Here is a 17556-nt window from a genome sequence, read left to right as displayed (position 1 = left end):
CGTTCATTTTCAGTGCAGCTTAAGAACATGCCCATGCTATATAGAGAAGCAAGTTACTCCTCTGCAAAGCCACGGAGAACCACAGGAATTCCTGTAAAATGAAGAATGCAGTGGCTTTGTAGATTCTGGCCCTTGGTGCTTGCTTTGATGGGCAATTTACTGATGGAATTTGTTAATGTTCAGCCAAACCCTTAGAAAAATCTTTCTTCGTCCCCCCTCCCTCCTTTCTATAGCTTCCTGTTGCTAATTTCGTTTTGCATGAGTTTCCTTGGCAATATTCAGAAGCCAGAAAAACAAGGGAAGGGGCTAGTCTGGATCAGAGAACCTCTCGTTTTTTTATTGCTGGAAATAAAACCACTGGGAAGAGGGAGGGAGGCAGAGAGAGAGAGAGAGTGCTGAGTAGGCAGGTTCCCTCTCCCCCTCCTGACAATTGGACTTCTTCAGAGCTGCTTCCCCATCCTAACCTTGCCACCCGCACTTCTAAGTAAGTGGTGCTTTGTCAAAACAAGTGATTCTTTAATGAAATGTTGTCAGGTTACAAGGCATGTGTTTAGAAGAGTGGGGAGGAAGCGTTATTTCCTTGCCTGCATTTGTAAATAAAAATATATATTCTGTGCCGAAAGAATCATGCAAGTCAGACTGATGCAGCTCATACGAACAGAGAAAGCTGCCTTGTGCCAAGTTAGACCGTCTAGCCCTGGGTTGTCTACACTGACCGGCAGCAGTTGCTCTCCCCCAGCTAAAGAGAATCACCACTTTTAGGAAGCTGCCATATACTGAGTCAGACCATTGGTCCATCTAGCTCGGTATTGTCTACACAGACTGGCAGTGGCTTCTCCAAGGTTGCAGGAAGGAATCTCTCTCAGCCCTCTCTTGGATATGCTGCCAGGGAGCGAACTTGGAACCTTCTTGCTCTTCCCAGAGTGGCTCCATCCCTTAAGGAGAATATCTTCCAGTGCTCACACATCAAGTCTCCCATTGATATGCAACCAGGGTGGACCCTGCTTAGCTGAAGGCACAAGTCCTGTTTCCAGGGACCACGTGAAGATGCCAAGGAATGAACCTGGGGCCTTCTGCATTCAAAGCAGATTCTCTATCACTGAGCTACAGCCTCATTCTCTGAAAGAAAGTTCCTGCCCATGATAGCATTGACGACAGATTTCCACCACCACCCTTCCATCCCATCTTGGTGACAGGAACATAGGAAGCTGCCTTTTCTGGAGTCAGACTGTTGATTAACCTAGTTCAGTACTGTATCCCCTGGCTGTTCTCCAGGATTTCTTGCAGGAGTTTACGTTCCTATTCAAAACTCAGAGTGAAACCAGATGTCATACGGACGTAAGAAGAGGCTGGTAGGTCAGACCAAAGGTCTGTCCAGTCCAATACCCAGCTCCTCCTTTGGAAGCCCACAAGTAGGAAGTCCACAAGCAGGACATAGCTGGTCTTGTGGTAGCAAGCATGACTTGTCTCCTTAGCTAAGCAGGGTCTGCCTTGGTTGGATATGAATGGGAGACTAGATGTGCGAGCACTGGAAGATATTCCCCTCAGGGGATGGAGCCGCTCTGGGAAGAGCAGAAGGTTCCAAGTTCCCTCCCTGGCAGCATCTCCAAGATAGGGCTGAGAGAGATTCCTGCCTGCAACCTTGGAGAAGGTGCTGCCAGTCTGTGTAGACAATACTGAGTGAGATGGACCTATGGTCTGACTCAGTATATGGCAGCTTCCGATGTTTGTATGGGTAGGACCTTTTTCCTTCTACCTGGTCTCACTCTGGACAAGGCAGCTTCCTGTGTTCCTATGATACTAGGAACTGTCATTTCTGGGCAGAAGAGGGCAAACCAGGGTACAGAGGTTCATCTGGAGCCACAGGAATCCCTCCTACCCAGCTTCTGCCTAAGTGGGTAGCCCAACCTTGTTAACCCAGGTCTAAACTGAGGCAGGACTGAAATACCTGCTGTCCTACCTCAGAATCCAGCCATGTTTACCAGAGAGTTCTGAGGACAGCGGGGCTGGGCAGAGCGGAGCTGCTTCAGTCCTGAGGGCTGCCTCTCTGCTGCTTGTGCAATGCATTGTGGGATAGGCCCCAGCTCCCAGTCTCAGCTATGTAGAATGTTGCTGCAATGCTCGTGTGGGTGTGTGAGCTTCAGAGACAAAAGGAGGCTCTGGCTATCTAGGAGCAGGAAGGTAGGATCTTGCCTTCCCTCCAGGCCAACTCCATTTGGTCCTGGGAACAGCCTCTATGGATCCTTAAGCTAGCACAACAGCACTGCTCTGCCTCAACACTTGTCTGCAATGCAAGCTCCTGGCGTAGCAGAATTCACCCACACTATATCAATGCATATGCCCAGTGTCCTTCAACTTAGGAATATAGGAAGCTGCCATATACTGAGTCAGACCATTGGTCTATCGAGCTCAGTATTGTCTACATAGACTGGCAGTGGCTTCTCCAAGGTTTCAGGCAGGAGTCTCTCTCAGCCCTATCTTGGAGATGCTGCCAGGGAGGGAACTTGGAACCTTCTGCTCTTCCCAGAGTGGCTCCATCCTCTAAGGGGAATGTCTTGCAGTGCTCACACATCAAGTCTCCCTTTCAAATGCAACCAGGGCAGACCCTGCTTAGCTAAGGGGACAAGTCATGCTTGCTACCACAAGACCAGCTCTCCTCTCTTCCACCAGTGTACTATTAGGACACCACCATTGACCACTGCCCCATGCCTCAAAACCTTCTGAGACATCTGGATCTGTCTACCAGAGAAGTCACTGAGCTGGCTTGCCTGGAAAGCCAGTTGGCCTAACATGGTCCCCTACCATAACGTCCTCCTGCCGAACAGACCTCGTTGAACCCTTACCTCGTTGAACTAGTGACCCGGAAACGCACGGCTTTGGACTGCCTTCATTTCCCTCCCCCAGCGCTTCTCTCCAGAGAGCAATCCTCTACCCTCCTCAGAGTCCTTTTTTCTTTTCCCCCCATTTTCTTTTTAAAATGGCCACACCTGATCCGTTGGGGGCAGCCAACTGGGAGAGATTAATCACACAAAGGAGGTTGTAACCCTGGAATCCTCATTGAGTCGCAGCATCCCCAGCTGGGTTTCTACAGCAACAGAGAAGGCACACACTCTTCCAAAATGCTTTGGCTCCACGGCGGAGACAGGCTTCTCTTCTGTGTGTGTCACAGGGCGACACTTCTTTGTGAGTGTCTTGGCAAGTGCCTGATTCTGCCAGGAAGGCATTAACATGTGGGCAGCGTGTTGGCGAGTCGGCTAAGACGCGCCGTATCGTCTCCCTCGACTCACAGGGCAAAAGCAGAGGGCAGCTGGGGCATAGATAGATAGATAGATAGATAGATAGATAGATAGATAGATAGATAGATAGATAGATAGATAGAGCCTTGCAGGTTGTACCCACATGTCATCAAACATGATGTCAAGCAGTTTCTCCGCTGCGTGGGAGATTCGGTGGGTGGGAGGGGAGGAAGCCCCCGTGATCAGTCTCCGGTGAGAGCGACAAGTGCAGCGCTCTGGACCTGAAAGCCTGGCAGGTGCGACAGATGATTCCTGTCTGAAGCCAGCTCCTTTGCCTTGATTGATTTCCGCCCCCTTCCCTCCCCCTTGCGTGCGCTTTCGCTGCTGATTGTTACTGGGAAATTCAATTGTGTGTGAACTCTCGAGCGCCCTTTGTCCGTCCGCTGCTTCCCAGTCGATAGAGAGTAATTAGGGCCGTAAATAACGGGCCGCGCCTGGGAGCTTGCTGGGATGCTGAGCAGAGGTGAGGCTCAGCCACCTCTTGGGTTTCGTTTCGAGGGATTAGGTGGAGGGGGGAGGAACAGCTTTCAGATCGGTGGCAGAGTAATCCGGCTCTTGCGCGCTTTCCTTTTGAGTCCTGCGGCTGAGGAGGGCAGGAGTTCAAATGGGCTGCTTGTATATTAGAGTGAGCGATGATGGGGTGGTTACGGCCAACAGGAAGTGATGTAAAACTGGGTGGGGCTTGGGACCTCTCAATATTGGCTTTTCCCTTCGGTTTGGGAGAGAGCCAGAGAGGGAGAATTTGTGCTTCATCCAGCCTCTGTTTTCTTTTGCAAGTGAAGGCAGAGAATAACAACAAAGTGTACAGAGCTGTTCACACAACCGTTCGGAGTCTCCTAGCAGAACTGATACAGTTTTGATTGTTTGTAATGTGGTTTTAGAATATTGTTTTAAAAATTTTAAATTGTTGTGTTTTAAATTTCTTGTTATTTGTTTTTAACTAATGTTTTAATGTTTTTTTAATCTTGTAAACCGCCCAAAGACGTAAGTTTTGGGTGGTATAAAAATATGTTAAATAAATCAGAGGTGACCCTGTAAGCAGCCCATGATCAACATATCTGCTGAGCTCTGGAAGCAAACATACAATCATGGTTGGTGAAGGGTCTGGTGCTACAATTACCAGCTCCAAGCCCCTCCCCTCCGTGGAAGGTCCTCCAAGGACCCAGCTGCCTTCCCAGCATGCTTTGCACTGCCAGCAGACTGGAAAGGCCTCATGATGTCAGTGGCTGCCCTCCCATTGGCCACAAAGGAGCAGGAGGTAGACACAGCCCTGCCAAAGCTGCTCCTCCAGCTTCAAGGAAGATCATAGAGTGTGCTTTGCGGACTACTGTGTCCATTGATGGCAGCCGCTATAGGCACAGCTCTCTATGGTTGCTGTGTGGGTGAGGGCATGCTGGATGCCGGTGGATTGGTAGGAGACATGCCAAGGCTCTCATGACTGAAGGATCAGGGTTGGAGGACTCTGCTCAACTCTACCCTCAGTTAAAAAGCTGGGCAACCCTGTGAGGAGCAACCTGGACTGGAGGGGGAAGCACAGGTTCCAATGACAGTGCAGTTCTGGGTAGCTTGCCTCCTACCCTGCTTTTAAAGGTCATGATTACCAGCGGTAGAATCCGAGGGGAAAAGTTGTGGTATGCAAGGACAAGCCTGTGGAGTGGGATCAGGGATATTAATAGTTTAATGAAATAGATATTACTAGCTGGGCCAGGTGCAGAGCATCTGCACCTCTAGTCCTCCCCCCCTCCCCGCCCACCCACCACCACCATTTTCTCCCCCACCCACCCAGCCACTGCCTGTTTTCTTCCCCCCGCCACCATTTTGTTTTCCGCCTCGCCCACAAGCCTTTCCACTGGCGCCAGTGCTTTCCTCTCCCCCTACTGGCAGCTCGCTTGTGAAATCTCACGAGAGCTGCCACACATGGGATTAGCGACAGGTACGCCTTAGAGAAATATATAGATAGATATACAAAGAGGCAAGTGCAGACTGATTTTCAGTGTTCTTGCTGCTGGCTGTTTGTTAGCTCCACCTCTGCTCCAGGGCGCTTTCCATATACCACTCAACAGTGGTAAAATGCTTCGGCATTGGGCAGAGCGCATTGAAACCGTAAATAAAGGCTGTTGCGCAAAGCCACAAGCAGGGGGAGCAGTCTTGCGAAAACTCCACAAAGGGTAAATACAGCTATTTATTGCACATATGACGTTATAGGGCTGTAGCGTGGCAATAAAATCCAAAGTAAGGCATTGGAAATGTGAACAGCATCTTGCTGACAGTGCAAGGGCTGTGAGGTCAAAACATAGGCAGTTTGGAAGCACACTGAACGGACATGTAGTGACACTGTTCTAGTGTCCAATCTGGAAAGCGCCCAGGACTGGAATACTAGCCCTATTCCGAAGCTGGCCTGGATCAAGGAATGGATGCTGGGAGCTGTAGTCCACAAGATCTGGGAATCCCTGTTGCAGGGAACACTGCCCCTGATGCTGCTATTGCTCTTGGACAGATCTGACTCCTTCAAGCTTTGCAAGAACAACAGCAACAAATATTTATATTCCGCTTTCCAATAAAAGTTTCCAAAGCGGTTTATATAGAGAAATAATAAGATGGATCTCTGTCTCTAAAGGGCCCACAATCTGAAAGAGGCTCTGCTCACACACCTGGCAAAGCTGGCAAGAAGCACGAGGAGCAAAAAGGAGACTCCTATCAACCTTCCTTCCTTGCTGCTCCCCATGCATGGCCGGTTTTGAGAGGGGACTGGCCATCACCAGGGGCATAAGGCAAGGTAGCTTTGGATGCCTTGCCTCGGGCATCACAATATTTTGGGCCGTCCCTGTGTAGGACGACACCAATGTCCAACAACGTCTGGACATTGTGGCTGGCAGTGATGGGAGCTATAGTCTGGAGACGCAGGGTTGGGAACCCATGGAATAGAGCAGGGCTGGACAACTCTAACCCTCCTGCAGATGTTGTACTACGGCTCCCATCATCCCCGGCTATTAGCCACTGTGGCTGGGATGATGGGAATTATAGTCCAAAAACAACTGGAAGGACAAAGTTGTGCGGCCTTGAATAGAGGATTTCAGGACCGCCAACTGCTTTGAAATATGGATGAGTCTTTCCCCTGTAACTGGTTGATCCATTAATGAATGAATTAAAGGTGCATGCCACTGACGTCTCAAGTGTGTGTGTGTGTGTGTGTGTGTGTGTGTGTGTGTGTGTGTGTGTGTGTGTTGGGCAAAGCGTGAGTGAATTTAGAATGTAATAAACAAGAGCCTACTACTGTGGTAGAAGTAAAGCGTCCTTAACATTTTATGTTTGATCCCTCATTACACGTAGGGCCAAACGTTTTGACATCAGGAAATCTGAAATCACTCCGTGTTTATTCAAAAGGAAAAAGCAGCTATGGGGACCCCAAATCAGATGGAGGCCATGGTGATAGGAGAGAGCTTGCCCCATCGGGAGCAAATAGCAGCTCTGGGGGTCCATTTGGGTCAGAAAAAGAGTGCAGGGGAAACAGTTAAAGAGAACTCTCCTCCAGCATAGTGGCCCAAATCTGAACCCTTTGCCTCTGGCTGCTTTGATCTTCTGAGCAGACATGCAGATGAGCGATCATGCCTCTTCCAGCATCATGTCTGATTCACCGGAACCAAAACAGCCTCCTACCTTGAACAGGTGGACCCTTCACTCTCGGCTCCACCAGTCATAATTGATCTCGCCCATTAAAATTGCCCTGTACTGACAAATTCGACTAAAGCTTCCCTTGGTTTAATGGGTACCGTGATCCGCTTTATATTTTATATAAAATTAAAATGAGCATTCGATGGAGAAAGGGTCCCTTTGCAGCAGATGTATAGAAGATTTACTTCGCTGCTGGCTGCTAGGGCGCTTCGGCACTCCTCAAAGATATCTGTTTACCGAACCAAAGTCTCAAAGGTCCCAGACAATACATCACCCTCAGAGCAACCTCAGGCCATGCTGGCAAAGAGGAAACCTAATACCAAGACCAATCACATGAGGAATTCAAAGGGCATAAAAACCAGCACCGCATGAAACTCCACACCAGACAGACTCCTAGATGGAGGGGAGATAGGAATTTAGGACGGCATAACCTGAATTGCTTCCACAATGAAAGGGAGGAGAAATGGCCTTGCAGTAGCAGGCATGAATTGCTAAGCAGGGTCTGTCCTGGTTTGTATTTGTATTTGGATGGGTGACTATGTGCTCTCCCGCTTTGCTAAGTAGGGTCTTTCCTGGTTTGTATGTGGATGCGTGACTATGTGTCCCCCTTTGCTAAGCAGGGTCTGTCCTGGTTTATATTTGGATGGGGTGACTATGTGCCCCCTGCTTTGCTAAGTAGGGTCTGTCCTGGTTTGTATTTGGATGGGTGGCTATGTATTCCCTTTTGCTAAGCAGGGTCGTTCCTAGTTTGTATTTGGATGGGTGTCTGTGTGAACACTTTAAGATGTACCCTTTAGGGCAATGGTTCCCAACCTGGGTTCCGCCATAATAAATTGCAGCTGGGAATGATGGGAGTTGTCATTCAGCAGCATCTGGAGGAACCCAATTTGGGAACCTCTGTTTTAAGGGATGGGGCCATAGCTCAGTGGAAGAGCATCTGCCGGCTTGCATGCAGAAGGTTCCAGGTTTAATCCCTGGTGGCATCTCCAGGTAGAGCTGGGAGAGTGTAATGAGCTGAGATGTTATGTAGTTTTAAAGACTGACTAGTGCTTTACGGTTGCTTGGGCTTGTAATATTATTGGGGCAAGAAGGGGTTAAAGCCCTCCCCGAGAGTCCAGCAGAGAAAAGCCCTTCAGAGAAACCCCTCGTGGAGAGAGAAGGGGGCAGTTTTAAAATGTTCAGCTAGAGAGCTGTTAGTGTTCAGCTTTTAAAGTGAGCAGTTGGAACTGAAGGGTCTCAGGAACATAGGAAGCTGCCATATACTGAGTCAAACCGTTGGTCCACCTAGCTCAGTATTGTCTACACAGACTGGCAGCAGCTCCTCCAAGGTTGCAGGCAGGAGTCTCTCTCAGCCCTATCTTGGAGATGCTGCTAGGGAAGGAACTCGTAGGGTTGCCATATTCTAACTTCCCAAATCCAGGTGGCCTATTTTGCATATTATGCAAAACATGCAGCAACTAATTTGCATTTATTTATTTGACAGGTTTGTATACTTTCCCCTCCTCCTCTCCCCTCCCATGTGATCGGATCCAGAGTAAAATCCGGGCAGAGCATTTGAAATCCGTGTAAATCCGGGTGGAACTTAGCAGCTGGGTGGGGGAGCCAAAATCCGGAGGCTACCCTAAATTCCGGGGGAGATGGCAACCCTAGGAACTTGGAACCTCAGATGCTCTTCCCAGAGTGGCTCCATCCCCTGAGGGGGAATATCTTACAGTGCTCACACTTCTAGTCTCCCTTTCACATGCAACCAGGGCAGACCCTGCTTAGCTAAAGGGACAAGTCATGCTTGCTGCCACAAGACCAGCTCTGCTCACCCGGTGAAAGTGTCTGACCACCCCACTGAGTCTCAGAACTGCTTCTGAGCAGTTCCACAGCAGCCCCTTCGTACTACTCCATCGGTGCTGCCTGTCCGGCTGTGCAGAAGCCCCAGCGGGTACCCGACATCATTGCTGGGCTGCCCATGACGTCTGCCAGTATGGATATCTTGCACGGGGTTCCCAACCTGTGGTCCTCCAGATGGGGTTGAACTACAATTCAGCTCAGTGGCAGAGGAGGCCCTGTACCTGGGGGTGATGGGAATGGTAGTCCAGCAATGTCTGGAGTACCACAGGTGGGGAACCCCTGATATATTACATTTTTATACCAACCTTCTGCCAAAACACTCGGCAAGAGACATGATACTAGGAGCGGTCAGAAACTCCTGCCAGCAAGCAGGCAGAACAGTGAGCAAGAGAAGAAACAACAATATGCCCACTTGCCGGCAAGAGTTGGTGGGCACATCCAGGGGGGGCTTGGGGGGGGCTTGAGTGGGCAGTGCAGGGGGACCTCGTGTGATCTGGGACACGGGCCACCCTCAGGGCTTCCAGTGCCACTGAGCTGCAGGTGAGACATCCTTAGGGGATGGGGCCAGTCTGGGAAGAGCACCTGGATGTTTATTTGTTTATTTGGGTTTTTTTTTACATGTATATCCTGCTTTTACTCCGAGGAGCACAGAGCGGTGTACATGGTTATGTTTATCCTCACAACAACCCTGTGAGGTAGGTTAGGCTGAGAGATATGTGACTGGCCCAGAGTCACCCAGTGAGTTTCATAGTTGAATGGGGATTCAAACTCGGGTCTTCCCGGTCCTAGTCCAATACTCTAACCAGTACCCTATGCTGGCTCGAAGCTATGTTCTCAAAGCTAAGTTCCCTGTTCCCTCCCTGGCATCTCCAGACAGGGCTGGGAGAAACTCCTGCCTGTAACCTTGGGGAAGCCGCTCTTATAGTAGCAAGCAGGACTTGTCCCCTTAACTAAGCGGGTTCCACCCTGGTTGCATATGAATGGGAGACTAGAAGCGTGAGCACTGTTAAGATATTCCCCTCAGGAGATGGAGCTGCTCTGGGAAGAGCATCTAGGTCCCAAGTTCCCTCCCTGGCAGCATCTCCAAGATAGGGCTGAGAAAGATTCCTGCCTGCAAGAAGCTGCTGCCAGTCTGTGTAGACAATACTGAACTAGATAGACCAAAGGTCTGACTCAGTATATGGCAGCTTCCTGTGTTCCTGTTTTTCTATCTAGCATCAGGCCCACTTGATTGCCGTCATATGTCTGTGTCCATTTGCTGACCAAAGGAAATAGGAGGAGAAGTCAGCCTTGATTTTAATGGCTGTTTCTGTAACCGTCAGAAGACGGGGGTCTCCTGTCTCCATGTCCTTCACGCCCTGCCCTTTGCCCCACCCCCTCATCTCCTATTTCCCTTTCCTGGGGCTGTCGGTCTGACTTGGTTGGCCTCCGTTCAATAAGACTCTTATTTAGTGTCATTTCTCATAGTGTCAGAGCAAGCCCCCTCCCGCGCACCTGATCAATGCCATTGATCCACAATAAAACTGGCACCATCACCGAGCATCCGGAGAAGAGCCAGTGCTAAGCACTTTTGGGCTGGGGTGCGGGGCACGTGGTTAGTGCAGCTGCTGGATTTCCCAGACATGGAAACGATGGCCCTGCAGATAACTCGTTTTGTGTACAAATCTGTGTGCCAGCTCTGCTGCGTGTCTCTGTAGCGTTGTGATTCCAACTTGGTTGGTTACAATCAGTGGCCAAAGCATTAGCCCTATTCAGAGAAGGAGTCCGTGACTGCGAGAACATGGGGGCAGCAGGTTTAAGATCTGCTGGTCTCAGCCAGTCTCAAGACCATCAACCGAACCTCTTAACAGAGAGTAGGTTCTTCATATGTTGGCTGAGAGCCTGCAAAAAGCAAGCGCCCCAATTCCATGGGAAGAACTTACATCCATAGAAGTTGTACATATATAAGCTCTGCTCAGAGGTTTAGCCAAATGCATGCATGTTGTAACATTAGGAACATAGGAAGCTGCCTCCTACCAAGTCCAGTGTTTGGTCCATCTAGCTCAGTATTGCCTACTCTCACTGGCAGCAGCTTCTCCAAGGTTGCAGGCAGGAATCTCTCTCAGCCCAATCATGGAGATGCCAGGGAGGGAACTTGGAACCTTCTGAATGCAAAGCAGATGCTTTACTACAAGAGCTGGTCTTGCAGTAGAAAGCATGAATGATCCCCTTTGCTAAGCAGGGTCTGCCCTGGTTTATATTTGAATGGGAGACTACATATGGGCACTGTAAGTTTTGTGATTTTATTTTAGTTTAGTTTAGTTTTATTTACATTTATATCCTGCTGTTCCTTCGAGGAGCTCAGGGCAGTATGCATGGTTATCTTTATCCTCAAAACAACCCTGTGAGGTAGGTTAGGCTGAGCAATACATGACTGCCCAGAGTCACCCAGTGGGTTTCATGGCTGGAGATTCGAACTCGGGTCTTCCCAGTCCTAGTCCAGCACTCTAACCACTACACTATGCTGGCTCAGTCTTTCCCCCCACCCCCGCTCACCCACCCGGTCATATGAACAACCTCTATGAATATTTATAGACTGCTCTTCAACCAAAGTTCTCAAAGCAGTTTACATAGAAAAATAAATACATAAATAAGATGATTCCCTGTCCCCAAAGGGCTCACAATCTAAAAAAGAAACATAAGCTAGACAGTAGCATCAGCTACTGGAGGGATGCTGTGCTGGGGCTGGATAGGGCCAGTTGCTCTCCCCCTGCTAAACAGAAGAGAATCGCCACTTTAAAAGCTCAGTTAACTGCAGTTTTTGCAAAAGCTGCCATCACATGCAGGGTATTCGGGTAAATGGGAACAGGATCCCTGGGACGATTTGACCTTGAGTGAACCAGAGAAGATTAGGAAAAGATGCAGGCCCTGGGGATGGCTAGAAGCAGAGAAGCGAAGAATTTCTCCGTCTGTTTGATCGGCACTCAGTAAATGGTGTGCCTGATCAAGTAGCAGAGCATGAGTGGGAAACAAATTTCCATATGAAAATCCCAAGCAAAGCAGCATCTCCTTGAAAGAAGCAAGGAAACCCCAGTCTTGCAGATTAGTGGCAAGGCCTCCCAGGATCCCTTTGATGTTATTTCTTAATCTGTTTGTGCTTACCTGCAGTGTCAACAACACAGCAGGCCCAGTATTTAATAACAGTCAAATTGATTTCTCATTACCAGGTCGCTTCCTAACGTTTTGTATCGCTGGACCGATACACATTTCTCTTGTTGTGTTAAATAATAGGCAAGTCCGCAGCACATGATTTATGCCTCCCACCACAATAATCCCACATGGGCACCTTGCCTCTGAATAAGAAATCTTTAGTCTCCCTCTCCTCGTAATGAGCTACTTCTGCATAAAGCACAGCCTGGTAATGGCATCTCTTTGTCGGCAGTGATAGACAGGTAGAGGGGTGGGGGAGGAAAGCAAGATCGGCACTTCTCAAGACAATAGGGGAAATTAGGATTGCCTCTCTGAAGAGCTAAGCTTCTCGGCTGCATGAAGTGGGCTTGCCCCAGCTCTCTGGAAACCCCCATCTTCAGGTCTGGTTCACACCTGCACATTTTATGACAGCAGCCTGTGTGAATGAGGCGATCCAACACCACAAATCACTGGCACAGCATGATGGTGGGAGTATTGCATTATGAGTTTTTTTAAAAAGAAAAAAAAGATTGCAGCCGTCCAGGTTCGGGTTGCCATGTTCTGGCTTTCCAAATCCAGGTTTGCATATTGTGTAATTTGCAATTTGCCATAATATGGATATTGAATTTGCATATTGTGTAAATTGGCTTGAAAATAATTTTTGAGCAGAAGTGGGACTGCATGTTTGGTTCCATAAAATCCTCTTCTACAAGGCCTAGAGCTTAGCTTTTTTTTTTTTTTTTTTTGCTTTTTTTTTTTTAATGAAAGCAGAAATCTGGGCTAATTTGGATGGGCTAATCAATCTGGGTGAGATGCTTAAAATCCGGGTGATACCCAGAATTTCAGGGGGCATGGCAACTCTATTCCAGATGCACTCCAAGCCACTGCTGCCAAGTTAGGAATATAGAGACCTAGGATGGTGCCTTCTACTGAGTCAGACTCTTGGTCCATCTAGTTCCATCTAGTTCAGTGTTATCTACACTGACTGGCAGCAGCGGCTTCTCCAAGGTTACAGGCAGGAGTCCCTCCCAGCCCTCCCTGGAGATGCCAGGAACTGAACTTAGGACCTTCTGCGTGCAAACAGATGCTCTACCACAGAGCTATGGCTCCCTCCCTATACATCCACAAAATAGCTGTAGGATTACTGATCGTGCCCACAAACATATTTTATATATTCACACTTACATCCTGCTATACTTCCATGGTGGAGCTCAAAACAGCGTATATGGAGTTCGCAGGTTGTTTCCTATGCATATAAATGCATGAAACTGCCTTATACTGAGTCAGACCCTTGTTCCATCTAGCTCAGTGTTGTCTGCACTGACTGGTAGCAGCTCTCCAAGGTTGCAGGCAGGCAGTTTTCCCAGCTCTAGCTGGAGATGCTGCCAGGGAGTGAACCTGAGGCCTTCTGTATGCAAAGCTACTAAGCTACATCCCCATCCTCTGGTATTCATCTAGTGAGGAACTGATCAGGTTATGGGAATTTGTTCTTTACTGCATCTAGTGTGCTCTGTATTTGCTGCAAGGGGAAAGTTTCCACCCATAATTTAGCAACTTGCTGAAATCCTTCCCGTCTTCTCGGATCAGGCAGGTGATAGCTCAGATTAAAGGTGCATGTTGACACATTTACTGCTGCCTGTAGTTCTCCGGCAGTACATCTCCAGGTAATCAATTAATACTTGCCTTTAATTGACTATTTAATTATGCGTTACTAAACAAGCTGATGGATATGAGCGCCATCAGCTGACACTCTGATGGCAGCAGAGACGCAAATTGCGATCCGTCACGCAGAAGGCTTTAAAGATGCTGTAGAGATCAATTCCACACTGGGGGATGAAAATGTCACAGCCTAGCAGAAATGAGAGCAGCCAGTCAGCTGAAAACCAGAGTTAAAATGCAACAAGCATTCTTCCTGTTGGGCTTGTTTGGGAAATAACAGGAAGGAGGCTGATAGGAGGCCCAGTCAGAAGGAAAAGGAGCGAGATAGGGTGTTCCAGTTTAAGGAAACTCCGAGGGGGTTTCATTGTCCTTTGGTTCTGTATGTGGTTGCTTCTAACCCTGGGTCAGTTTTCATGATATGCTGGAGACTGGCCTTTGTTTGTTTGTTTGACGCATTTATATACTGCCCTATATAAAAACTCAAGGCGGTTTACAAGCTGAACAAACAGCAGCAAAAAAACCCCAAAATCATATAAAGCAGATTGAAATTACTGTATGTAAAGCTTAAAGACATCATAAACTAAAAGCCTGACGAAACAGGTGTGTTTTCAGAAGTCATTTAAAAACAACCAGAGATGGGGAGATTCTGATTTCATTTGGGAGTGTGTTCCAGAGCCTCAGGGCAACTCCAGAGAAGGGCCAGTTTGGGGTCGCCACCGCCACCGAGTGAGCCGGTGGCAACCGCAAACGGATCTCCCCCATACTCATACTAGGCGGCAGAGTTCATGAAGAAGAAGGAGCTCTCTCAAATACCCTGGGCTCAAGCCATTCAGGGCTTTGTAGGTAATAACCTGCACTTTGTATTTTGCCTGGAAACTAATTGGCAGCCAGGGTAGTTCTTTTAAAATAAGAGTAATGTGGTCTCCACCACGTTTCTGGAGACCAACTTACGTATGAAACAGGCCATGTGTGAAAACGTGGTTCGTGCCATGCAGTCCACAAAGTAATGCACACGGGAGTTAACTCAGGAACATTGGAGTCTGCCTATGGTCCATTGGTTCCCCTAGCTCAGTACTGTCCATACTGACTGGCAGTGGCTCTCCAAGGTTTCAGGCAGGAGCCTCTCCCAGCCCTCCCTGGGGATGCCAAGGAGCAATGGAGTGCTTGCCAATTCAGACGTGCAGGCGCTCTTCATGATAGCCCATGCCCATCCTGACAGCCAAAGAAGCTGAGAGGTACCAGTGCTATGTCCCTGCCCATCCCTACTCCACTACACCCCCTCCAGGGAGTGAACCTGGGACCTTCTGCATGCAGGCATGCAAATTAAATCCCACTGAGCTATGGTCTCTCCCTCCCTCCCTCCCTCCCTCTGCCTCTATTTCTCCCTCCCTCTCCTTCCCTCCCTCTGCCTCTATCTCTCCCTCCCTCATTCTCCCTCCCTCTCTCCCTCCCTCCCTCTGCCCCTCTCTGTCTCCCTTATTCTCTTGCTACCTCTCTCCCTCCTTCCCTCCCTCCCTCCCTCTCTCATTCACTCCCTCTCCTTCCCTCCCTCCCTCTGCCTCTATCTCTCCCTCCCTCTCACTCACTCCCTCTCTCCTTCCCTCCCTCCTTCTGCCCCTCTCTCTCCCTCCCTCTGCCTCTCTCTCCCTCCCTCTCTTGCTCCCTCCTTCTCTCCCTGTCCCTCTCTCTTCCTCCCTCTCCCTCACTCCCTCCCTTCCTCTGCTTCTATCTCCCTCCCTCTTGCTCCCTCCCTCCCTCTGCCCCCTCTCCTCTGCCCCTCTCTCTCCCTCTGCCTCCCTCTCCCTCCCTCCCTCTGCCCCTCTCTCTCTTTCTCCCTTATTCTCTCTCTTTCTACCTCTCTCCCTCCTTCTCTCTCTCCTCCCTCCCCCCAAACAGGGTCTTCTCACATTTTTCTGACCTTGAGTCCCAAATCCTAAGGTGCCCTCCACCCAAAATGGCTGTCTATGCAAACTAGTATGACCTACTGCTGGCAGAAACCTTATTCCATTTTCCCGTTCATGATGTTCTTTCCTTTTGCACACAGTGACGTCAGACCGAGTTCCGCCAATCATTCGCCGAGGACCAACCAACCAAACTCTTGCCATAGACTCCACAGCACAGCTGCAGTGCCACGTGACTGGGAACCCCCTTCCCAGCATCCAGTGGCTGAAAGATGGACAACGGATTGTGGGCAGTGACCCAAGGATCAGCCTGTTAGACAACGGAACGCTACAGATCACGAACCTGCAGGTAGGTGGCTTCGCTCCTTCCATCCTTGCCAAAGGACGTAAGAGTTTTTCTCCTGTATCAACACACCTGGCAGAACTCTCTTCAACTATTCTTCTAGAAATGTTCCTGCCATGCCCATTAAAATGGCCAATGTAAAAAAAAAGAGTCTTCTTCCCTTCTATGCCATTTCTTACTCGAAGAACCATTGCGTTGGAATGCACAAGGTATGGAGCAGCCTGTGGGGCAGGAAGAAGTTGCTGATGGGGATGGAGCTCGGTCGTAGAGCATCTGCTTAGGATGCAGAAGGTCCCAGGTTCAATAGGGTTGAGAAACCTTCCTGTCTGAAGCCCTGGAGAACCACTGCTAGCTATCTATCTATCTATCTATCTATCTATCTATCTATCTATCTATCTATCTATCTATCTATCTATCTATCATATTTCTATACCACCTAATATAGAGGAGAGCTGGTCTTGTGGTAGCAAGCATGACATGTCCCCTTAGCTAAGCAGGGTCCACCTTGATTACACATGCATGGGAGACTAGAAGTATGAGCACCAAGAGATTCCTCTCAGGGGATGGAGTCGCTCTGGGAAGAGCAGAAGGTTCCAAGTTCCCTCCCTGGCAGCATCTCCAAGATAGGGCTGAGAGAGATTCCTGCCTGCAACCTGGGAGAAGCCGCTGCCAGTCTGTGTAGACAATACTGAGCTAGATAGACCAATAGTCTGACTCGGTATATGGCAGCTTCCTATGTTCCTATGACATCTCTAAGTGATGTACAAATTAAAGATATAAGTCATTGTCGGCAAGATTGAGCTAGATGGATCAATGATCTGACTCGGTATAAGGCAGTTTCCTTCTGTGGGAGGAGGCTGAAACCAATTTGGGGAGGAGAGCTGGTCTTATGGTCGTGAGTGTGAATTGTGTGAATTGTGACTAAGGCAGCTTCCTATGCTCCTATGCAGGAACTGAAGGCTCTCGAAGAGCATGCTCTCCCAGATGGATGAGGCCTTAGTTCATAAGTTCCTAGGTTCAGTCCCTGGCAGCATCTCAAGGTAGAGCTGTGCAAGCCTCCTGCCTGAAATACCGCCAGTCAATCTGTAGAGCCGCTGCCAGTCAGTGTAGACAATACTGAGCTAGATGGGGCAGTGGCCTGACTCGGCAGGAGGCAGCTTCCTGTGTTCCAGCTCTGTTTCTCGGGTTTTGCTGTTTCCAACTCTTGTCCTCTCTGGCTGCTCTGCTCTGCTCAGCCCTTCCATCACCTTAAAGTCAACCAACCAATGCACAGGGTTCCATCGCAGGATAGTACCGATGGATTTGGTGGCATTAAGAGGTGTGTAGCAACCAGCCAGTTGATACAAACATTTTTATTTTTATTTTATTTTATTGATTGATTGTTAAATTTATATACCGCCGTTCATTAAAACAATCCCAAGGTGGTTTACAGCAGAATTTAAAAACAAGATTGTAAAAATAGCACAATTAAAATATTAAGCTAAAAATATAAAACAAATCTGATTAAAACATTTTAAACACAAGCATAAAAACAATACAAAGTACAAAGAGCAGCAGCAGAGACAAGCATATAAAAGCCTTGGTAAAAAGCCAGGATTTAACCTGCTTTCTAAAAGCTGTGATGGAGACGGAGGAGTCTATCACATGATGAATTAGACCCAAGTCGACTTTTGGC

General features: G+C 48.7%; 1 protein-coding gene across 8 annotated transcripts in view; it reads left to right on the top strand.

Moving 5' to 3' along the window:
- ROBO3 (roundabout guidance receptor 3) overlaps positions 1 to 17556 on the top strand; it is a 271458-nt gene that overhangs the window by 221416 nt on the left and 32486 nt on the right. For all 8 annotated transcript variants that reach the window (XM_053269999.1, XM_053269998.1, XM_053269997.1 and 5 more), the window contains one exon: positions 15682 to 15887. In XM_053269999.1, the coding sequence (XP_053125974.1) occupies positions 15682 to 15887 (206 nt within the window). The remainder of the gene's footprint in view (positions 1 to 15681; positions 15888 to 17556) is intronic.

This window comes from Hemicordylus capensis, chromosome 8 (genome assembly GCF_027244095.1).
Source record: "Hemicordylus capensis ecotype Gifberg chromosome 8, rHemCap1.1.pri, whole genome shotgun sequence".
NCBI lineage: Eukaryota > Metazoa > Chordata > Lepidosauria > Squamata > Cordylidae > Hemicordylus > Hemicordylus capensis.
Note: the sequence above shows the minus strand (reverse complement) of the source record. Positions and strands in the feature narration are given on the sequence as shown.